The 24832-nt window shown below is 39.9% G+C and overlaps 2 protein-coding genes across 2 annotated transcripts in view; one reads left to right on the top strand and one right to left on the bottom strand.

The window, feature by feature from the left end:
• Positions 1-5188, bottom strand: part of stxbp1b (syntaxin binding protein 1b) — a 29643-nt gene extending 24455 nt beyond the window's left edge. The window contains exon 1 of the mRNA XM_034595772.1: positions 5106-5188. Within this exon, the coding sequence (XP_034451663.1) occupies positions 5106-5142 (37 nt within the window). The 5' untranslated portion in view covers positions 5143-5188. The remainder of the gene's footprint in view (positions 1-5105) is intronic.
• Positions 5189-6587: 1399 nt separating this feature from the next.
• The window catches only part of niban2b (niban apoptosis regulator 2b), a 38104-nt gene continuing 19859 nt past the window's right edge, over positions 6588-24832 (top strand). The window contains 9 exon segments of the mRNA XM_034595626.1: positions 6588-6597; positions 8488-8658; positions 19724-19806; positions 19808-19822; positions 19824-19856; positions 20976-21104; positions 21202-21277; positions 21280-21306; positions 22984-23151. Coding sequence (XP_034451517.1) covers positions 6588-6597; positions 8488-8658; positions 19724-19806; positions 19808-19822; positions 19824-19856; positions 20976-21104; positions 21202-21277; positions 21280-21306; positions 22984-23151 — 712 coding nt within the window.

The following is a 24832-nucleotide window of genomic DNA, read 5'->3' as shown; positions in this document are numbered from 1 at the left end:
CTCCTGTGGAACCAGCTCCCACTCTGGGTTCAGGAGGCAGACACTATCTTTAGCTTTAAGCTTAAAACATTCCTTTTTGATAAAGCATATAGTTAGGGCTGGATCAGATGAGTCCTGAACCATCTGTTAGATATGCTGCTAAAGGTCTAGACAGCTTGGGGAACCCCCATCTCATCACTCTCTCCCTCTCTCTGTCTCTCAACCCCCCCATTCATTTTACATGTCACTAACTTTGTGTTTTTTGTCTCCGATAGTCTCTCTCTCTCTCTAGGTATCTCTAACTCCAGAGGTACAGGATCCAGATGACAACAACAATTATAATTAATTATATTATTATTATTTATCATCATCAGTATTATTGTTATTATTGTTATATTAACTGGTGCTGCTATCATTAATAACATCTTTACATCTATAATTTTCACTCTTTTACTCTGTTCTTGGTCTCTCTCTCTCCTCCCCCTCCCCCTCCCCCTATCTCTCTCTCTTCTCTCCCCTCTTTTCCACCCATCTCTCTTCTCCTCCCATATTGTGATTTGGCGCTATACAAAATAAATTGAATTGAATTGAATCCTGATAAGCAATCAATAAGCAATTGAAAGCAATCACAGAAAGAACCATATTTTCTATCAGGATAAAAGTATTTTTTGGTCCAGTAAATTCTGTTTCCTTGCAGCAGGTATGACAAGTATCAAACTGTTGTCCTTCCTCACAGCATTATAAACCCCACAGACTAGTGAACCATGTGGTTAACAGCTGTTTAACAGCTGTTTGAGTAAACATGATTAGCAAATAAATCTAATGTGTATATTTGTAATGCTGACATTGGAATAACCCAGTTCAACCTAGAGAAGAATAACCAGCGGGCTACTATTGAACTCCCAGTTCACCCACTGTCTATAAGGAAAGGCATGTGTTGGTAATAAGTAATGATAAAAATAATAGTTTATAAAGCACTCTTCTTCACAGAGTTATAAAATAATTTACAAAAGGATAAAAATAACAATAAACCAATTAAAGCAAATTTTATTTTTGGAAACCTACGGGGAAGATGCACCATGCAAATACAATATATCATCTCAGTTTATAATTTTACACTGTGTCTTTGACAATGTAAAAACAATTTCCCTTAGACAAACCCTAATAAAACTCCTGCGCCGCTGCAGTACAGCTGGACAGCAGGAAAACCAAGGCACAGATAATAGTTGTGACCCTCTCATGGAGAAGCTGTACACCACCAACATGATGTATGATGTAATATAATCAATAAAAGAAGACTGAATTCAATACATAGCGTGAAGAGTCAGTTCAAGAGATGTGAATCATAGTGATGTTTGAGAGACAGGACCCGGCGTTTCATGACATCCTATCACTTGTGTTGATGAGCAGCGTCCCAATTTTCCTCAGTGGGGGTTTAAGTCCCGTCCGGTCTGTCAAACTGAACATGAAGGGCCCACTGCAATCACTGCCTCTAATCTGCTCCCAATCCTCTTACCCCATCCACCACTCCCCACTATTTCTGGGCCGTTTCTGTGTCAGCGGACGTGACGTCACAGGGGAAGCAGCATCATCCGCCCTCGCACACACACACACACACAGAGAGAGAGAGATAGAGAGAGAGTGTGTGAGCGAGAGAGAGAGAGAGAGAAAGAAAGAGGGGGCAGAAACAATCTTCTTCCATAATAAGTCCACATGTCCTGTTTCCACAAAGAGCCAGGGTGACGTTTCACATAAAGAGTTGCTTTAAAAATGTAATAAGGACATGACTGAGATACTGTGATAAATCTGAGCCAACAGCACAGCTCATACAGACAATAACTGGGACAATATTAAACTGACGATAATTCTTTAATATTTGTCTCAGATTAAATGAAAATCGAATATGATTTATCACGAAAGATTTGTTTAACGCTGGAGCAGCTCTCTGAAATCCTCCAGTCTCCAGTCGGCCAGCCCCTGCTGTCTGAGGAAAGCTGGTAATGACAGTAAATGATGTATGCATCAGTGAATGGTCCCGTTTATCCTATTAGTCAACAGGATTAAGTGGTGAGGTGTTGTGAAAGAATGGGACACACCGACAAGCAGCTTTCACCGGCAGGATAAACAACAACAGGCTGCTGCAGTAGATAGATCTGTGTACTACTTTGTATATTTGATCACAGTAAGTAGCTGTAACTAGCAACATGCGTAAGAGAAGCAGATGTAATGGAAGAGGAGACTTCTTTCATCTCTACAACCCTTCTACAGCATTTAATGTCCCTTGTGAAAATGTGTTGTATTTTTTGGGGGGTTGTTTTTCATCAGACAGGTAACTTGTCTACTTTGGGGCACTTGAAGTGGATCCTGCTTTACCTGTATAGTGTCCATGTGTTAAAATGCATATAGTGCATACTCCTAAATGCTCTTGTGTTTAACCTTGTCACCCCACACATGGGTCACTAGAGCTGGTCAGGTCAATCTGACTATGTATCTGAAGATATCCGGTCAGCGTTTTTATCAAAGTGGCATGAAGACATACTGGTAGTCAATACCACTAATAGTCATTAACACTGTCGTCAATATCACTGTATCTTTACTGTAGTATTCGTCCAGGATTGAGTTCACACAAAAATGTGACAAAAAAAGTTGTTTTTAACATTATTTTAAATGGCACCATCAAAATATATATTTTTTGCAGTGGTCCTGAATTACTTTCACTCCTGTAAAACTGATGATGATATAGCTCTGCATCAGCCAAAGCTGAGTGAGTCACTGTTTCCTCGACAGCATCTGTCTCCTCGGTGAAGATGACAAGCTGAATATTTCATACGTCCCGTTTCTGGGACATCCGCTGAGTGCTAACTTGATCTGTTGAATAAATTGAATTACTCAGCAAAACTTGTTCATCCTTAAACAGCAAGTACATTTATTCCTTTCCTGAATGATCACTGGGATATAAAAGTGTCACATGAGTGACATAAATATGAATTTATTCAGCAGCCTAGCAACAAAGAATTATGAAATCAGAAATACCTTTGACCAGTATAGAGAGATCAGTTGGTATTTTACCATGAATTGTTTAAAATCTATAGATCTAGATTGTAGAGTACAGTACAGTACGCAAGTATTTTGGAATTTCTTGCAATGTATTGTCTATCATCTAAAAGGCACAGTTGTGGTCTTGTTAAAGGTATAAATCGTCAGTGATTCAAATCCTATACACTTTTTTTGTCAAATTCAGTGAAAGTCTCAGCAAAGTCCTCCAGCTGTCTGTTTTGTGAATGTGCTGAACATACTACTGTACACCTTTGTACACAGCCCGGGTTCTGTTTTTCGGTTTCAGTGTTTCAGAGTTTTGTGTATCACTGTCTGCGGTTAATGTTCTGGCCACAGGACAGCGTCTCATCCTCTCTGCATGTCAGCTTAGAAGCTGTAGCTTTAGTTGTTTATCACGATATTTGTTGAAACAATGTGCAAAGGACTTTATAGCCGAGAAGAACTTAAAACTCAACTTTACCAGTGGGTATACTTGGATCGATGCATAATTTGAAATGCTCTGCCAGGTAACGTTAGCTTCCTTGTTTGCCTAGCTACACTTCTCACTTCTCTCCCTTCTGTGAAAACATTCTAAAGAACTAACTCTCGCCCAGTTTCCACAATGTTGTGTTTTGGAGGCTGTATGTGTGTGTGTGTGTGTCGTTTGTGTCATGATGTTTTATATTACACTGCTTATATTGTATATTACCAATGCCCAAGACTTTAATAGTAACAGCTTTAGAGTTGCAAATTTGATCTGTGGGTGCTATGACTATTTTCCTATAAGGCTGCAGAAGATCTGACGCGAAAACAAATTTATTAACAATTTATTAATATAAAAATGTGTTATTACCAAATAAAAGGGACAAAAACCAACCAATCTTTTACACAACCAAACCTATACACAACCAAAACGTGTTTTAATTGACATCTTAGAATAGATATATAAATTCTTTGTATTCGTTACCTTAACAAAAGCCATTAGATTTGTAATTTATTAAACCTTATAAGAAAGGCACTATTTACTCAAACACTGAGACGATGGAAATGAGCTTGGCAACACTAAACCCAAAGTCACACGATACAATGTAGTTGTTAGCAGATATGAGGACATTTAAGTGTTTATTAATGTACACTATTATCTACAACTCAAGGAATGTTAGCTATTATATGATATTGCAAAAGTGTTTGATTATATTGTCATTATCTGTCACAGAGAAGTCTCCACTCATGAGTGTCCACAGTAACCTACATTAAATAGTGTTTACTATCTATCTGCTAACAATTACATTATAATTGTTAGAAATCATTTATTAAGTGATGTTATTATCATACGACCATAAATTGTCAGTAAATATCACAATTTTTTTAGCGTGCGCGTCTTTGGTCGCGTGAGATCGCAATTGCTTGCGTGCGAAAGCAAATCTCTACAATATAATAATTTAGTTTGAAGCAAAAGCAAATCTCTACGATATAATAACTTAGTTTGAATGATGGTCAATGATGGGCTACTGGACAGCTGACAGCACAAACAGACGCCTGTTAGTTGTCCGTGTCCTTCATCCTCCTCCTCTCCTCTTCCTCTGAGGATGATGTCACAGCTCTTAATCCGCACAGGCAAAGATTAGCGAAGCAGGATTTACGCAGAACCAGGACTCTGCTCCTCTTTTCCACACAAACGCCAAAAGCGGATCATTAAACATAGAAACTGACACTGAAGTCCAACCGAACATCAGCAAACAACACGTTTGTAGAACTAAGTCACTGACAGTAAAAATCTGTTGAGCTGCGTGCCTCGGATGTGTCTGCGCTTCTTTTGCGCATCGAACGTCCCAGAATGATAACAAGTGTCACCAGGAGCTGCTTCATCTATATCACCATTAATAATAACTACATTTACATCATGGAAGAAAAGCGTTCATACTCTCACTGACTGTCTCCCACTGAATGTGGATAACCCTTCATCCCTATGCAATACTCCAGACTCTTTGGAATAATGCTCTACCGCCATCTGCGAATGATAAACTACGTCAACATGTTTGGGTTATAACATTAACAGTATTTTTATAAATCAAATAAACACTTCTCACTTTCTCCAGCAATGGCTTTTAGTCCAAGTGGTGACATGATGAGTCCTCAGCCGCGCGTCCAGCTCTCCACACACAACTGAGCGGTGCCACACTCGTGACAAGCCCACATCAATAACACACGCACTTCCGTTCCAATTAAAGCCAAAATAAAAGCCTTTGGGTCACTTCTTCTACTCGAGGTCAACCTTTTCAAAACTCTTGGCACAGTCAGCACAAACTCTGTCACACGTGGATAATAAATCTCCACTTCCTACAAATTGCACAACTGATACCAAACCTATATATTCACAGCCACACTACTTGTTCATCCTGATTCCATTTATTATTCAATTCAATTTTATTTGTACAGCACCAAATCATAACATTAATAATTTCAACGCACTTTACATAGAAGATTGAGACCTTTAGAATTACAGAGAAACCCAACAGTTCCCTCAATGAGCAGCACTTTGGCGACCTTGGAGAGGAGAAAAACCCTCATTAAGAGGAAGAAACCTTAAGCAGAACCAGACTCCATGTGGGTCTCCATCTGCCTCCAACGGCTGGGGTGAGCAGAGAAAATTGGGGAAGAATGGAGAGATGGGTTGAAAAGGGGGGAGAGAAGAGAGAGAGATAGGGGGGAAGGGGAGGGAGAGGGAGAGGGAGAGAAAGAGGAGAGTGATAACTATAGACGTAAAGATGTCATTAGTGGCACCAGTTAATATAACAATAATAACCATAATACTGATGATGATAAATAATAATAATATTAATAATTATAATTGTTGTTGTTATCTGGACCCTGTACATCTGGAGTTAGAGATACCTAGAGAGAGAGAGAGAGAGAGAGGGAGAGAGAGAGAGAGAGAGAGATTATGGGAGAGAAAAAACACAAAGTTAGTGACATGTCAACCAAGGGGGGGGGGGGAGTTAGGAGTTCCTCCAGCAGTCTAGACCTATAGTAGCATGTGTGGGAGTGGGAGCTGGTTCCACAGAGAGGAGCCTGGTATCTGAAGGCTCTACCTCCCATTCTACCCTATAGGAACCACAAGTGAGCCTGTGTTTTGGGAGCGAAGTGATCTATTGGATAATATTGTGTTATTAAAAAAAAAAAAATTTGATTACAATTTTAGCTGAAGATCCATCTCGTGATTATGCCTTCCAATTTCATGGTATCTATGTAAAAGAGTTGCATCTCTAATTGATTTGATCCAATAACATTGTTTAGACTAGAGGAGCCTATTTAGCAACATTAAACCAGGCAAAATGTATTCTCCAAGATCATCTGATTGAACTGCATATTTATTTTATTGAAATGAACAATACATATAGACAACCAACCCCAAAATATCCTGAACATTCAAATTGCCTATTATTCTTATTATGTCAATTGTTTGTGTTTTATACATCCAGTGACAGAGTCAAAAGGGAGACACTGAAAAAGGAGACTATAGTAAGAGTAAATTCATTTAAGTTCATACGTACACATGTACATGTACTCACATGGATGCAAGTAAGTTATACGTAGGTTCATACCTGGTCACAGACAATCACTTATATAAATCATTTTAGGGGGGATTTAAATTTTATAACTGAAGAACTGCATATATCTACTGCATATATCTATCAAACTGTAAAATTAGTCCCTTTCTATTTAGTTGCTTTTCTTTTTGTGTTTTATCACCCAGCATTTACTTCCCACTGGAGCTAGAGGAATGCTTTTCACTGATGAACACAAAACTGTGGTTGTTGATGTTATCATAACTAATACGACTAAAAAGCTCACAGCGAAAACATAGATAATATTTGGACATGTTGGAAGTGGAATTGTGTAGGATACTACAAAGCACATCATCCCTTGAAAAGAACTATTGACAATATTTTCTAATTTCGACTGCTTTTATTTTGAAAATAATGTGTCAGAAACATAAACAGAATATCTGCTGTTCAGATCTGAGATATATCTGATTTATTGTATTTATTATAATGAAATACAATAAAAGAAGAACAAATAAATGTGAATAAATGCAGTTTAAAAAAAACATTGATTCATATTTTAATATTTAAGGATATATTAAGATTCAAGATGTTGGAATATGAAAATGCAGATTGTGGGTTAGGAATGTATGAAGGAGAGGTGCAGAGCAGAGGTGGATATGACTAAACTCCTCTCTGGTGTCCACAGCCTGTAATGAAGGAGCGCTCTTTACACACTTCTAGAAAACAGTTAGCTTTGGTGTCCATGAGAGGGCAGCAAAGGAGAGGTGAACAAAGAGGAGGAGAAAAGCCCCAAAACATTACTGCAAACTTTGTGCCTTTGTTGTTGAAACATTTGTATGTATAGATATAGATATATATTGATGTAAATGTTTTTAAATTGCGTTGAACACAAACATTTCACTTGTCTCTTTTAATTCAATCGTCCAGTTAAAGGAGGATTAATAATAATATAACATAAATAATAATAATAATAATAATAATAATAATAATAATAATAATAATAATGATAATAATAATAATAATAATAATAATAATAATAATAATATACAGAAAGACATTGTTAAATTTCTGTTGAGAAACACAAGTATATACACATATCATATAAATAAAGTGCTGATACATCAGAGAGACCTTAGGACTGTATTGATGCACTTGCTTCATATTAAAGTAAAATACACAATTTGAATTTGCAGCGGGGCCACATTACTGTATGTAGATAGATGGATACATGTGAACAACACAAAACACTGTAACGTGTGTGCCACAGACAGATTCGTTTTCTGTACTGCACTTTAATATAATTTATTACATGAAGGACAACTTTTCTATTTTCTTTCATTTACAAGGAATGAGAATGATTTGATTAATATCCTAGACGTTTAATTCATGTTTTGGGCCCAGATAACAGTTCTACGTGGGGCTCTATTTACTGACTGATCCCTGAATCCAGATACTTCAGACTGAATATGGTCAATATTCTTATTTCGTTGGTGTGCTCTGTTACACGCGACTTGAATTGCACTTCTTGTTGTAGTTTGTAGCTTTTTAGTGTAGCCTTCCTCTGGAACCTGGCTTTGTAACACTATTCAAACCTTCATGTTAACAGAAAACAAGCTCTCCTTGCTTATTTGGCTCTAGTTAAAATGTGTACAAATCCACACAGACAAACAATTTTGGAGATTTTCTTTCTCCCCCATCTACACAGGTATCTTCTTTTTGGAGGCTGTGGTGATTTTCCCCACATACCATGAACGCAGCACAAGTGTAAAGTGGGAGTAGCTGTTCACTTTGAGGGAGGGTGTGTCTGTCCGAGCAACAGGCCGAGCACTTTTCCTTCTGTCCGCCACCGCCCGTCTCCTCCGTGCGCCACAGTCACTCAGTGAAACAGTGGAGAGGAGCTGAGGAGGTTCCTACAAGTGTCTGCTCCTCTCTGAACGGATTCCCCCTGCGTGTGTCCTGCGAGAAGACCCGTTTCAGACCCGCAGACGCGTCGGTCTGGCACTGTGACTTCCATCCAGCATGGGGGACGTCATTTCCAGTCACCTGGATGAGGCCAAGCGGGAGATTATCTCAGGTGAGCGGCTGTTTGTTTGGTGCGTGCTGCTTTGGGCACACGTGCGTTTTTACGCAGCGGCCACTGTCCGAATGAGTCAACTTACTGTGTGAGAATGAGTCATTTTTTTATTCTTCTACCAGGATGTTGGTGGGACTCTAGTTCTTCTTTCTGTCTTTAACAGACTCAATGTGTTGTTAACTGACTGTTAAATCCGCCTGAGCTATCACTATCGATGTGCTTTGGCAATAAACGCGAGATTCTAGGGGCGTGGGTGTGAGCAGGGCAGTGGACAGGATTTTTAAAACTCAGGATCATTAGTTTGGTCAGGCCCCCTCCCCACCCCTGTAGCTACATGAATCATACTGACGATGGCAACGTTTTATACTCGTTTTAAAACGGTTTCCTCTATCATGTTGTTTACAATCTTTTTATTTGACCAGAAATTAATTTTAAGTCTTGAGCCTAAAGATGGTCAGATTGTGTATATAGATATTATCATCAATGTGTCTGCTGATAAGTTTCATGATTGTTAGGTCTACGTATGCCATGTCAGAAAACGAAGAAACAATGCTCATCACAGTATCCCTGAAACCCGAGGTCACATCGGTGAGGTCAAACAGAAACTGTCTAAAATCCTAAGTTGTTCAGTTTGTAATTTAAAAAAAACGGTAATGATAATGAATTGATTAACAGAGATTTGTTCATCGCTTGGTCTATAAAATACCAGAAAGTTTGTCTCACTACAACATTCCAAGTGTTATTTCTAACCAGACATTTATGATATCCAGCTTCCTCTTGGTGAAGAAAAGCTGATGATACTCCCAATTAGGGGACTGAAAATAAAGCAATAAAGGATTTGTTGATTATTCAAATATTTTCAGATTCTTTATATTCCCCGTCAAAAAACTAATTTAATCACGGAAGAGTCATTTGTGCTCTGTTGGGCTTGGGCTATTTCAAAATCAGCTCAAGTTTCAGTGCGAGTGATCTCTGGGAAAAGACTGCAGATAGCTGTCAGGCTGCTGGGTTTCTATGGAGCATGGGTGGAGCTGCCCCACCTCTATTGACTCTATCAGCCTATTACTTCACATAGTCATTCAGACTTTGATCTCATGTTAAATACAGACATGAATATTGCTGACAAGCTCCAGCCCGCTGATCTGATGTGCTGAGCTGTTTAACAGCAGCATTTTCATTCATCCAACTAAGATAAGAAAAGATAGACTGCTGCTCCTCTATCAGCTGCAGCTCTTATAAATAAGAATCTGATCTTGTTATTTGATCTTGTGGAACTTGTTCAGTTTAAATGTTGGACATGTCTGATCTTGAGCTGAGTGGAGTGTGGCAGATAAGGGACAGTACAGGGTGTACAGGAGGGAACATGAAATGTTAATCTCACTGGGTATCAAAGGGTGTGGTTCAGCATCTGATGTGTCACAGCACGAGAATATCTTTGTCATTCTGACTCCTTAATATTGATGAGTATGGAACGGATGGCGTGAAAGCTGCCTGGCCCTACGCCTGTGATCATCTGATCTCAGGCTTAGCTGGAGTTTTTTTGATCCTATCGATGGTAAGTTAATAATGCTAAATGGTTCAGACTGAAAGACTTGGTGGTTTGCTATGAAACAACGTATAGAATTTCATGGTCTCTAGAGTTCGAATTCCACTGACTTAGGTGATTAGCTGATTCATTAAAGCTACGTTCACCCTGTAAGCCTTCGCACTTATTTCAGATTTTTGTAGCTCTTCACATTATCTAGCACGCTGTGTACAGAGGTCGGTAATAAACATGGAGGCCACAGATGTGAGCGTTTACAGTTTCATTTTCCTTTTAATTAGGGTTAGGGCGACGCATCAACGTAATCAACTATGTAAATTCGTCGATTTGCGCAACAAGGCGTCGACGCATCGTATGTAAGGTGGCTGCGCACAGTCAAAGCATGGACTCACCTGAAGAGCACGCTGAAGCAAAACAATAAATTACCACTCTCATCTAGCATAGGTCACCTATAGTCGGACCGCAGTCCAGACCGGACCCAGAAGCTGCTCTATACGGACCCAGACCTGTTATAAGATTGTGACGGAGTGTTTCAATTTAACATTCGCACCTTTCTCGAACTTACGTTAGTCTTATTTTAACCTGCACAGCGTTTTCCATCTTTACGGTAGTGAATCCTGGCAGCACACAGTAGAGTTTACTTCTCTCACTGAGCAAGAGAAAGTGGAAACAAAGACAAAAGGAGTGTTAAAGATGTTTAGTTGTTAATATTTGTTGAGATTGTTTATATGTGCAATGTAGCTATATATTAAGAAAAAAAAAGGAAAGGGGGAAACTCAAACCAAATCTTTTTATTTATTTATTCTAAAATTAATTTAATTAACTTTATTTTAAGATGCCTTTTTCAAAACCTTTTTTTATTTTTGATAAATTATTTTTGATAGTCATATATTAATATTCATAGTTGGATTAATCAAAGCAAATTAGCGTTAGATTAATCTATAAAAACAGTATTGATAGGTGCAGCCCTACTCTTGATGCTTTCAAACACTGTCCGTTTATGATACGTTTTCGGAAATGGAAAAGTTGCTGCTGGCCCAGTTATAGGGGCCTAGATTTGTCCCATTGTTTGAAAACTTGTGACATCTGACGGGCAGAAACGGAGACATGTGGAAACAATGATGTAGACACAACTGCTTGCTGATTAGGTTTTTTTTGGCCACGACATAACCTGATTCGTCAGGCTCCTGTCGTCACCTGACCCTTTCGTGAAGGAAACAACCAGCATCAGACACAGCTACCAGTGTAGAACGCAACATGGATAATAAATTACAAGCACTGCTGACCCTGTTGTCTTTGCTAACAGCTGTTGTGCAGTTAAATGCTGCATTTTACAATGATACAATTGCATATATTTTTTTCCGAGGCAAGCTATTATTCAAGCAATATGAAATAATTCTGCAACTAACAACGAAAATTCCTCTTTACGTGCATTACGTGTTCATTGGTCACTTGATTTTCAGCCATTTTATGGGATTAAAACTGATATTTAGCCAAATGCTCATGTGGACAGATCATTTTAGTTTGAAAACGGTAGCAGTATGGATGAGGCCCAAGTTATCCTACTGTTTTTAGATGATGTGCCATGCCAGCCACCCCATGTATCGACGTACAACCTTGTATTATAACGTTTTAAAAATCATGTGGGGAAATAATTATTATATACCAACTGAAATGTTGTCCCGCTGGCCCGCTTGGACCCTCCAGATCCACTGACCCCTCTGTGTTAACAGACTTCTCTTGATTTTAGTTTTAGATGCAGGTCATGCGGCTGACTACAGTACCTCTTAGGAGGAAATGCAGAGGGAAGGCTGTGTAACAGATCAAGCGTCGTCATATTTTTTCTTAAATGCCTTAAGTGGCCAATTCAGAGTGATGCTCACACACACAGACTTATGCATCAGATGTGGAATCTGAGGAATGCATGAAAAAGCATGTGTGTGTGTGGCTGGAAGGAAACCTCCTCCAGGCCTTGAGCTGCGTAGCCAGCGCCACGCAGTCTCTGCAACCAGGACAGACCCAGAGCCAGGCTGGCTTCAAGGGAAGTGCCTGGATTTATCATTAAAGCTGTCCACATACACACACATCCCACACAGTCACTAATTTAGTTCTTGATGCATTGGGAAGTTGATAAACTTCTTTGCCGGAGTTAAAATTTGTAAAAAAAAAGAAAATTCTTTTGTAGAAATGGAAAGTTATCAGGTAATCTCATTCATAGATATCTTCATCCCTCAGTGCCATTGTATTCAAACATATCAATGATTTATGACCAGCTGATAAAACGGTTCACACCTATCTTGTTGTCATCTGACAGGTAGAAAAGCCTTGCCTTGATTGTTGATAAGAATAACTCTGAGTCCCAGAGCAGAGTCATATTAAACCAGCTATCAGCGTGTCTGACTTCCCTCATATAACCTCCAGTATGAAGTCAGTTTAAAAGGGAGATATGGGGGTGGGGAGAGGGTGGAAATGACCAAGATCACATGGCTAACCTCTCATTTCCTCTTTAGAAACTGTCATGAGCGTACCTGGGTGTCTTGCTTATGCTTTTATACTAATTTCAATTTGAGTCAATGACAAAGGTTAAAAAAGATCCTTAATCCTCCAAAATTGTATGTAACTTTCAGGCTTTTTCCAGGGACTAAAAATAAGTTTTAACTTTCAATTTCCCTGCAGCAGTGAAACAAAATGAAACTTTGAAAGTACAAATGCCTCAGTTAATGACTTACAAACCCTCTGTCTGTACAAAGGCAATGTTGGAACAAACTGTAGAAAAAATTGTACAACACAATTTCCAGCCACTGAATCCAAGAGACAAGTCAGAAAAAAATGATCAGCAGATTTTCCCTTTTTCTTTTTTCTCCTTTTACTTAACTTGTATAATGAATATGAATGTCGGGGCTTGCAGACACTTGGATGACACCACACGAGCAGTATGGAGGCATGTTGTGTTTTTTCTGCTGTTTTATTACATCTGACGAAGAGGTCGCCTTGGCTGAAACTCTGAGACTCCGGAAGTGTTTTGTGGTCTCAAACACTTCACACACCCCTCCATCGGCATTGTTGTGAGTAAATAATGAGGGCATTTTCATTTTTCTGTGAGCTATCCTTTTAAATTACTCATCACATTTTCTTACAGGCCACAAAATAACAAATCCTTAAACCACATAGATACAGAAATGGGATTACTTTTTTCCCAGCAGAGAGCCAAACACTTCCTGGCTGTCAGTATTATTAAGAAAAAATATTGTTATTTGTCAAAAATACCCCCCCCCCCCCCCCCCCCCCCCCAAAAAAAAGAACACCAATGTTGTAGTGTTTATTATTCTAGTCCTGGTTTCACAGTTTTTCCCTCATAGAGATCCCAAAAACACACATCTTAGCTCACATTGACAAAGTGTTCCCTTATGTAATCACACACAGAGCAGAGTCAGCAGTGTCAGTGGGCGAGGGGCAAAGAAACAGGAAATCCGAACATGGAGTGTTTTTCCCTGTCAGTGTTAAATCTTCAGGCTCTGGAGGAAGTGTTAGGTGGACAACAGGCCTGTCGAGGTGTGGCACTCTCACTTTCAACACACACGCCCTTCTCAGCACAGAGAGACCTGTTTTAGAAAGGTTTGGGTATACCTGCTGCCGGGACCCCACCATATACATGTGTTACGTGTTGGTGGCTGAGCAGGTCTGAATGTATGAGCGCATGAGGCAAACAGAACAGGTGAGGTGACGTTACAAAAAAAACAGTAGAGAAAAAGCAGAAAGTAGAAGAGGAGGCCATTCTTGAAACTGAGCCCACTACTTCAAACTAAGTTAAGCTAGTTTAACGAATCTCTGATGCTCAAGATAACTAATCTAGCCTACTACTATGATGTTAGATCAGCCTGCCTTGTGATCTTGCAACATCATGAATTAAAACTAGAATGGTACTCCATAAATCTGCCAAAGTCCCAATATAAAACCACATTTAAATTCACAAGATCCAGATTTCTATTTGGAAGCAAAATAGTGGATCTGTCCCCTGATCAGGATGTGCACCAAAATGTAATGGATTCATCCCATATGTCATCCTTCCACCAAGTTTCATGATAATCTGTCCAGTAGTTTTTGCGTGATCCTCCTGACTAACATAATACAAATCAACCAAAAAAGCAGACCACAGAAACATAACCCCCTGGTTATGAGGTCAATATCATTCATAATGTATTGTGGTTCATTATCTAACCCTACTGTCCAGATTATTATGATACTGCACAGTGAACCAAATTTTAGTCCATAGAAATGATAGACGTTGTGTTATTGTAGCTACTGCTGAGTCAATGGTGCAGGGTTTTTCCAGGGTTCTATTTTTTCCTTATTAATATCACTACTGTGTTGCTTATTTATACATCCAGGAGACATAAACTATCATTAGCATTCATCTGAAGTCCAATAATTCATCTTTCAGTTCTGTCTTGGTTTCACTTAATCCAGAGATCAATCAGGTTCTTTACTGGCTAAAGGCTCCACTGTGTTCACTACAAGCAAACTGTCTGTTTTCTGTGTCGGATTGTTTAGTTTCACAGAAAACAGCTGTTTGCTCCTGCTGGAAAACAGGTCAACGAGGGTGGGATTTGTGGGCAGGAAAAAACAAATTAATTTGCTAAATGAGGAAAAAGTGCTGCAGAGGCAGGGCCACACGGGGATAATGATGCATGCTGGGGATCTAATGTGAGTCCAGTACAGTCTCCATGGATGCTCCACAGTTCTGAGTGATGCTTGCTGCACCACGTTGTTTTCACTTTGATTTATTTGTTTCATTCTGAATCTATACACTGGCACTGGGAGAGCCAGTTAATCACTATCTGTGAGTTTTACACAACAAGCACCCATATATCACAGTATCCTCTGTCATATTGTGTTGCATATCTTTCAGCGGAAAACACTTTTTATCATACATCCTCAAACAGATCTGAGCGTGTGAATTGTCATGTTACTTTAATGAGCCTTAGAGGTCAGTTCATTCTCATTATCCTGTCTGTTGAGTGCATCTCATATCTCTGATGTTCATGGGAGCCCTGCTTACACATTGTACTTTTATGTGTCTTGTAGTTAGATTTATTTGACTCATAGCTGCAGGCATCAGGGCAACTCGTTTGTATGGATGAACGAGTTAGATTGACGTGACTCTGTATCAGGTTTGGGTCAGTTTTGCATCACAAAGATCAGCCCTGGTGGTCCACTTATCTGGTAAAAATCCTGAAGCAGAGCACTGAACTTCCCCTCTTGGCTGACGTGTGCAAACAAAAGATAGCTTTTTGTGAAACGTTTGAACTAACAGTCCTGCTCTGCCTCTAATTACCTCAGTAAACTTGTTTACATCCAACTAAATTTGCTCTCCGGTCGACGCTCTAGATCCTTACACAAGCACTGCTGGCTGCCGCTCTCGCCTCAGCTGCGATGGGAACCCGGTCTAAATTTATGAGTCAGCCCATGGGTCTATCTCAGTGGAATGTTTTTGTTAAGACACTGTGGAGAAAGGAGGAGGGGGTAAAGTTGGGGGGTGGGTTCTCTTGTGGGTCTATTAAATAGTACTCTGGTTTTCGCTTTGAACTCTATGATCAAGACGTGCTGAACCTGTTGGACTGATGTCAGTGATAAAAGCTGCCGTGTAAACAAAAAGCAGTGTTGCTTGGATTAGATTACCACGGCGGTGGAAGACAGCACAGTAGTATCATTAGAGCTGATAGCTGGCCTCAGCACTGCAGAAGGCCCCTGGACAATTGGTCTGTTAGCCAGCTGTAACACAACAAAGAGTCAGCGAGACTCACAGCAGCAGATCCTGGATATGTTCTCATAACTTCCAAATCTGAAGTACTTACCCAAGTAAAAGATCAATATATTTGTTTTTGACTTGTGAACATCTTTTTTATATTATTCCTTGTTCTTCACATATGGTTACTAGTAATTTTACAGATTAAACGAGCAAAGATTTGATGAATAAAAACAAATGTGTCAGAGCTTTCCTTCTTATGTCTTTCAGTGATCATCTCCTCTCAGGTTTATCCGGTGGCCATTAGAAGGGGCCTGACCCCTAGGTCTAGAAATACGGGACCAAACTAGAACAACAGTATATAAACTACTAAAATCTCGCTCCACCTTGAGCAGCTGTTATTGTAAAACACCGAACACAAATTGATGCCTCAGCAGCATTAATACATTTATAATGTGTTAGTAACCAGGAACAGGATAGACTCATGGACTAGGCTGCTGTTGTGACTTATTTTCCTCCTCTGAAAGAGGAGTCTAGTCCTCTGTAGTTCTCACAGTCCTCACTAGTCATCTTAGATGCATCAGTACATTCAGTTTAAGTCTCTGTAACTTTTACAGTGTAAACAGTCAGTCAAATGGATGAAGTTTAATGTGAAGTTACATGACTTTTTGTGGTATGCCAAAAAAGACTGACTTGACAACCTCTGCAGTGCTAATAAAACTGCCCACTCCAAAAGATTGAAATGGATTACAGACCCAGGCAGAAATAATGGCTACATTACTCTTGTCAGATGGAGATGAATGCTGTGTTTATGCCAGGCACAGTCCAGGTATTTATCAAAGCTAAGAACAGAATGTTCTTCTTTGTATGTCTTGGTAGGGGATTGCAGGCAGTCTCATTTCTTTTTTTATTTACTTTAGGCAGCGAGAAATGATATGATTATACTGAGTGTACATGCAATATGATCTAGTTAAGGATCCGTCTTCAGTTTCAAGAGACTCTCCCTTTGTCCCTCTCACTCCTTTAGTATTCCACAGGAACAGTTCACATAATGCTGTTTGTGAGTAAAAGTACATCCATATATCAGCTCAGTCCTCGGATGAATAGGGTTAAAGACAAGCGTGGCAGAATCAGTCTGTAGCCCTTAAAGAATGGTGGATAAAGACACCCTCACACCATGAAGGGAACCTCACATACAGCCGTTCACACACTAGTGTCTTGAAAAAGGAAAAAAAGCTCAGTGAGAAATACCTCAAATAGTCACAACACATCAGGCACTTTGTAGGATCCTCTTAGTTTTGGCAATGAAATGTCCTGAATTGAGGAATGTTTCAGTGCAAACACAGCAAGGTTTGCCAACTTGTGTTAATGTAGATATCACAGTCAAATAGCAGCAACATTATCTGCGAGTTTATCTCCCGCTGTTGTCTCTTGCTTGTAATGAATGAGGTCTTTGATTCCCCTCGGCGTTTTGACACAGTCTGGTTGTCATGTGATGACGCTGAGTGACTCTTCCAAAAGAAGTGTGTCAGCCCTGGTGTGTTTCAAAGCAACCACTGTGAAGCAGCTGCTGTCACTCTTGCCAGATGGATGAAACTACAGATTGGACTTGAGTTTTATTATTGCTGCTTTTTTTTTTCGCAAAAAAGAAGTCCTTATTCTAACACTTCTTTAAAGTCGTATTGTAAAGGACAGTGGTCACCACGGTGTATTCTCTGATTTACAGCAGTCCTACGGGGGGTTAGGGCTTGGGTATTTCCCCTTTCAGGAGCTCTCTCATGTGTAGTCATGGTCATATGGAGCTTAGTGCTGTATGACTAAGATGTGAAGCAGTTGTATTGTCACTGTCTGCATTAAAAATTAACTGAGTCAGCCCTGACTTGTTTTCTAATCCCCCGCCTATGATGCATTCATCCTGCACTGTTCCAGCCCCTCCCACCCAAAAAGAGGAAGTTTATCTCATGTGCACTAATCTACTCACCGAGTTCTTAGATAACATTCTCTGAGGAATGGTGTTGCTGCTGACTGAATGTAGTACTGAAACAAATTGGGCATTGTTACTATACAAATAGACTTGGTTCTTATGACTCCTCAAGATATTGAAAATGTTCATTCTGCTCCAGTTCTACTGCATTCAGTAATGGTCAGTAACAATACTGAGATAAACTGACATTCAAACCAGGACTGATTGATATTAAGGGTCCAAATTGTGTCAAGAAAACATTCTCCACATCATCACACCAACAGCAGCAGTCTGGACTGTGAACTAGAATTTGAGAAAAATGTCTCCAGGCTTTAATATATTTGCTTAATACGCACATGATGTAATTAAAAATGGCAAATAACATAAAAAAACTGGACTGAACTTTCTCTTGGCATGTCTCCCCTTCCTCCATCTCTTGTTTTCCTAGCTAAAGGTCACATTCCTCTTGGGACTTCCTGTCCACAGGGCCAGTTAGTCAGAAAACAGCATGTGCCTGTTCAGGAGCAAAGTTATTCTAATTAATCACAGCAATTATCAGGCAATAAAATGTTCAAGTGTGGCCAGAGAGAGGGATACAGATATAAGTTTATCATCAGCAAGCATTATAATTATAATTAATTATAATTCCCCGATGGTTAGCTTGTACTCTTTGTGTTAACCCCTGTGACACTAAAGCAGCTCTGTGTGATACATTCTTTGTGGGAGGGAACTGGAGGTCGACTGAGGTGAGTCATATGAACCAAATGTGGAAGAGAAACAATTCACTCTCTTTGGGCACCAGGATGTTTATTCAAGAAAGTTTGCTTTTATTATCACACTTCAAACAGTGATGTAAGGCCCATTTCACCTGTATCCATTTAGTGTGATACAACAATTTGTTACAATTCACAGCTACGTGTTAGAATTTCTAATGAAACAGTTGTTGGTGAAAGAAAATGACACATTCTCCAGCTCATATCCATCCTCATTTCCAGACTCGGTTCAGCGCTCCTTATGAGTGTGGCAACTTTCCAGAAAGTTTGATTGTGGGCTCCCTACATCCACATTTCATCAACATTTCATAACCACAATGTGGAACAGATGGGACCAAACACATCATCCTCCTCCCGACTGCAGTTTCAACTGGTGAACATATTTCCCACCAGCTGAATTCCATTTGAACAATATGATGAAGGTTATCTACTGAATGCAAATGTTGTTATAGAATCTAAAATGCTTGTCCACTTTTGATATGGCACTTCTTTAGGATCACACCATCTCTCAAAAATGAACGCTCCGTAACACTCAGCTCTGCTCAGTTCACTGCAGTCGTACTTTGTCTGGTATAATCAGTATTTTATGATGGCTACATTTAGTGAGTATTGAAAACTTAAGGTCAATATTACTGCGTGATTAAATAACGTTTCTGTGTGCTGACTTTTTTTCTTTCTATGTGTTTGTGTGTGAATCATGTGAATTCACCAGCTCTTTCATTCTCTTTTAAAGTGGAAATGTTATTATCGAGTCACTGTATTTCTTCATGTTTCTGAATCCCTTTGGTAAGACACAGAGGAAAATACATGTTGACAAAGTACTACCACACCCTGAGGCTGCAATGCTCCTTGTGCTTATTGTTTGAAGCACAGTGTGACACACAATGAGCATGGCGGCATTGCAAGCACATTCACAACAACGCAGAACGTTCTTGAACTATTCGCCCACTACGTTCCTAACTCACTCTCCGTGTGTGTGTGTGTGTGTGTGTGTGTGTGTGTGTGTTGTGTGTGTTGGTGTGTGTGTGTGTGTGTTGCAGCTCGGACTGGGGCGGTTACAGGGGAGTTTGGGCATCTGTATGAGCAGCAGTATGGAGTGGCTCTCTTCAACAAAGTTCGTTTCGGACATAGAAGGAGGTGGGTGGCCCGCAACCCCAGCTGTTGCATCGCAAGGTAAAACATCTGAAAGTTCTGCCTGGTAAAACAGGAAAGCAGAGGAAATGTGAAGAAGGATGGAAGTAAAAACACTCATGTTAAAGGTTCAGTGTGTAGAATTTAGTGACATCTAGTGGGGAAGTTGAATTTTGCAGCTGAATACCCCTCACCTCACCCTGCCCTTCCAAACATGATGGAAAACCTGTGGTAGCCTTCAGTTGTCATAAAAACTCAAAAGGTGTTTAGTTTGTCCAGTCTGGGCTACTGTAAAAAACATGGCGGCCTCCGTAGAGAGGACCCACTCCAGATGTAAATATCACGTATTTAACTATAAAGGGTCCATTCTAAGCTAAAGAAAACAATTCATACAATTTAGGTGATTACACAATAGTGACAACATCACTAGGATTATTTTGTATTCACTTTCTGCCAATTGATCCCTTTCACCTAAATCTTACACACTGTGAACCTTTAGGATTTACCAAGACTTACTAAGTCAGATTTATGAGATCGTTTAAATCTAATTTCAACTTAAGTCAGAATTATTAAATTAAAATTAAATTGTTATCTCATACCTTTTAACAGGTTTACAGGTCATGACATATCTGCCAAATGGAAACAAGTTATGACACAGATCAGGAATGTACAAACACAATTCATTGACAATAAAGCAACTATTGTCCCGAAGTCAAACCCCAGCAGGTCAGACCTGTTATTGTTCTCAGACAATCAGGTTCTAAATAGGTTGTAAATGGACTCCAGGACTTTATAAAAGTGTAAAAGTTCCTCTCCAAAGATAAGAACCCCAAGAGCATGAACTCCAACCGATACTTATCCACTGTGTAAGGCTAACGGGTTCCTCTGCCACCCACATTAATAATGATAGGATAACCCTTTATTTGTCCCACAATGGGGACATTTACTAAGTTGTAGCAGCAAGAGGTCAAAAAATACTGATCAGTCAAAGTGAAAAAACATTGATAAATGTACAACCAGGTTGCACAATAGCCATCTCTCTTAGCACAGAAAAGCAGAATTTGTATGCGTTTCCCATAGTTTGATGTACAATCTCAAATTCTCAAAAGATTCTGACTGACAGAACTTCGACAGACGATCTGAATGTGTTGTGTTCCACAGATTCCTCTGGAGAACAAGTCCATCTTCTCTGGCTCACTCTTTCAGTACCTGGAGGAGAACAAGAAATGGAGGAACCGCTTCTTCTTCATCCCGGACTCCTATAACATCAACTTCTATGACAACAAAGTGGTGAGTGGAAAAATACAGTCTGTTTTATAGGATACAAGTTTGATTCACTGCTAGATGTGTTAACTCTGCCCTCCCCCCCCCCGGTCTTATCTACCAGTCCCATGACAGAGGCCTCACTCCCAAAGGAACCATCAACTGTGCTGGCTACAAAGTGCTGACATCCATGGAGCAGTACCGGACCTGATCAGCAACAGCCTGCCTGGTGAGGAGGAGGATGGGGGGAGGGGAGGTGAGGTGGGAATCAGAGACAGTAGCAGCAACATGCTGATTATCATGTGCAGGATTATTTAATTTAACTTTTTTTCATGACCAGGTTTCCAAAACAATGAAATATGACTGTATATTTTTCATATAACTGTATGTTTTGTCAGGGTGGAAATATTATCAGTCAAACACAGGACACCTAAAACTCTGGACTGGAAGTAACATTAGCATGTTTTCGTGATGAGGTTGATAAGGTTTTCTGCTGATTTCCTGTGTAGTCCTGAGTAATTTGTTTACACATATAAAGAAGAAGTTTGAGTTGAAACATCAGACGGGATGACGGCAGTATGATTAGAGCTATAATGTTTGAGGAGCCAGCTTCATATTCTTTGCCTAATCAAGTCCACTTTACTTGACTAGTAAGGGAAATATAATGTGTCACTATCTGGTCTGTATTGGTTTAGGTCAGGGGAGGAGAACCTTTTTCTTATCAACGGTCATTTCGTTTTTTATAAAATGCTGAGAGATCTATATAAAAGTACTGAACACGCTTGGCACATTAACCTCTCTACTGTGATGGCTGGATAACTGTTTCTCTAAACTGAGTCTTTGTGAACAGTCCGTATCGAAAACAACTGTAGAGCTGTAGGTTGTGCAAACTTCAGTCCATGCCTTGGACAGAGGGAGGTTGTTGTACCTGCTGTAGCTTTGAGCTTGTTGTCTCTTCAATGATTTAGTGTTGTAGATCGTCAGGCACATCAGCTGGTTCCACATTAACACAGTTTAACTGAGTTTAACGAGGTTAGTTTTCTTCTGTTTACTCCTCATGTCCCAAAGCCTTTGCCAAATGCCTGAAGGAGTTAAGCAACATACCAGCATATTGATATGTTATAGCAGGCACCTGGTTGTGCAGAGTAGGAAAATGCAGTGTTACCCTTTTCCAGTTGCACTTGCCACAGCTTGCAAAGACAGTAATACCGCCTTCATATCAAACTAGGCAGTGAGCCCATGCACAAAAATACAGTGGACTTGTCTGTTCATCACAGGTCAGAGTTTCAATGTTTTTTTCACTATCTCATGAAATATATCAGTGATCTGCTCTGCGAGAATTCTTAAGATAAACTGGCACTTTGGAACAATTGTCTGGTTTCAAACAGCCCGCAGCAACAAGACTCCTTCACAAATGTTCCCTAATGAAGTTTCTGCTTCTTAGCTTTTAGTTCATTTATTTGAAAAACTTACCTGTGTAACATGGTCAGGAAAAAAGTTCGAGGTTGATGCACCTTAGAATCGATACAGACATGGACGACTCTGCATCGATGCAGTGACAGAAAATGATCGAATTGAGTTTTCCGGCACCCCACAAACGCTGCTGCTTTGGATCAGAGGTCCGGTTGTCTTGTACTGTGTCGGAGTATCCTGTCTGAGTGTCCTCACTTTACACTTTAATAACAATAAACATTATAAATGTCAAATCAATGTGGAGAGTATCAACATAACTGCATGACATAGATAATCACTGTGAACTTGAACTTGACTGCTATTTAAGAGAATGAGTTTAATTCGGGCTTGATTGCACAACAAGCATTGGTCATGCTTTACCTGCTGACGACTACACAAACATATTCAAATGCATTAAGATATTCATTATTGTATTATGCCTGTTTTTCCCCAGATGTGAAAGCCAAGGTGGGAAGTTCTCCATTCCTAAAGTGTGCCAGCCAGTTCCCGCTGATCCTCTGGCACCCTTATGCCCGTCACTACTACTTCTGTGTGGGGACAGACAAAGAGCAACAGAAGTGGCACGCTGTCCTACAGGACTGTGTCCGTCACGCCAATGATGGTGAGGCCTTCTACTTACTCCTCAACCAAACTTATACACACACACACACACATGATCCAGACTTCTGACATGGGGATTGGCACTTGGACCATATTTTGGTATTCATGTCAATTGGCAGTTTATTGATGTAATGCACGGTTTACAAAGCTATAATGTTTTAAAAGAAATAGTTTTAGGGCACCACTGACATATTATAATGCACTTGAGGCATCATGGGAGAGTCTGTGGCTGCCCAGGGCTTCAAGTGGGAGGGAGTGGCTCAAAGTTTCCCAACAAGTGGTTTGAGACTGAAAGCTGTGGCTCAAACACGTTGGGTAATTTGCTCTGTTCACTTACCCTGTTTGCTATTACCTTCAGTACCTTCAGAGTTCTGTATTCATCACAAAAACGTGTGGGTGTTGATAACAGTTTTAGATTCTCCTGATGGAAATGAAAATAGCATCTTTCTACATTTTTCAAGAAACCATTTTAAGTGTCAGCTCTGTAAATAACACCGGGTGATGTAACAGTTGTCAAATGGTCTGCCCCAGTATCATTCCACTTTAAATGTATAATTATATCATGTTAAAATAGCATTTTTTCTGAAGTAAGCACTCATCCCCAGTAGTGTTTTCTGCCCTCTCCACTATGAAGCCTGGAAGCAGTGTTATGGATGTGCTTTGGTGTATTGACCAACTTGCTTGATTTTTAAATACAGTTAGGTCAGGAAATATTTGGACAGCACCACACCTAGCAGCATTGCTGTTGCAAGGTAGTTAACAAAGGAAGGAAACCCCTTTTTCACCAACATGGACTGGGTATCATTTTGGTTCATGCACCAAAATATTTTGACCACAAATAAATTTGCAAGGTCCCTGAAAATTCATTTCCCAGTTGGAAGCAAAGCGAACTGTGATGGCATCGGAGGGCTTGTCATATTCTAATGGGGGGGAGAGAGGGGATCAGGAGGACAACAATGGCGAAGGCATGTGAACAATTATTGGGTAACCAGTTGATTCTCCACTTTGCTACTATTGTTTCTGCATCTTCATCATTTCATGTCATTAGAATTCTCATTTGACCTGCAATTTGAACTGTCTGCAACATGCTAATGTTGACTAGCTTCCGCTGTCTTTAAAATGAAGTGGGATTCTTAATGTTATCTCTGTAATAACTAAGTCCACAGCTGACTGCATTGTTGGAGACTAACAGTAGAGTTTTTTACATTGTTGATCCATATGAAATTAAAGAGAACTCTGCTGTAAATGTAGCTGCTTCAGTCGGAGGTGAATTTGAAAGTGGCATGGGTCTGAAAGTAGTACAAATAAACACATCATGGCATTGATCCACGGTGTGTTTCAGCTCCGATTAGCAAGAGGCAGGTCCAGGAGGAACCTGTCACTTACAACCTGAGCTTAACTACACCTCTGCTGCTTTGCTTTAAGTGTTCATTAACTGACAGGTGCTACATTTCTCTCTCTCTCTCTCTCTCTCTCTCTCTCTCTCTCTCTCTCTCTCTCTCTCTCTGTCTCTCTCTCTCTGTCTCTGTCTCTGTCTCTGTCTCTCTGTCTGTGTGTGTGTGTGTGTGTGTGTGTGTGAGATTACAACAATGGTTTTACATGAGGTAAACACAGACTGCACAAGTGGTATTCTGCTCAGTTTTCCATAATTCAACTTCTGGTTGTCATTTGTAAATTGGTAG

This window comes from Hippoglossus hippoglossus, chromosome 9 (genome assembly GCF_009819705.1).
Source record: "Hippoglossus hippoglossus isolate fHipHip1 chromosome 9, fHipHip1.pri, whole genome shotgun sequence".
Classification (NCBI taxonomy): Eukaryota; Metazoa; Chordata; class Actinopteri; order Pleuronectiformes; family Pleuronectidae; genus Hippoglossus; species Hippoglossus hippoglossus.
The sequence above is the reverse complement of the archived record's forward strand: the minus strand, read 5'-3'. Positions and strand labels throughout refer to the sequence as shown.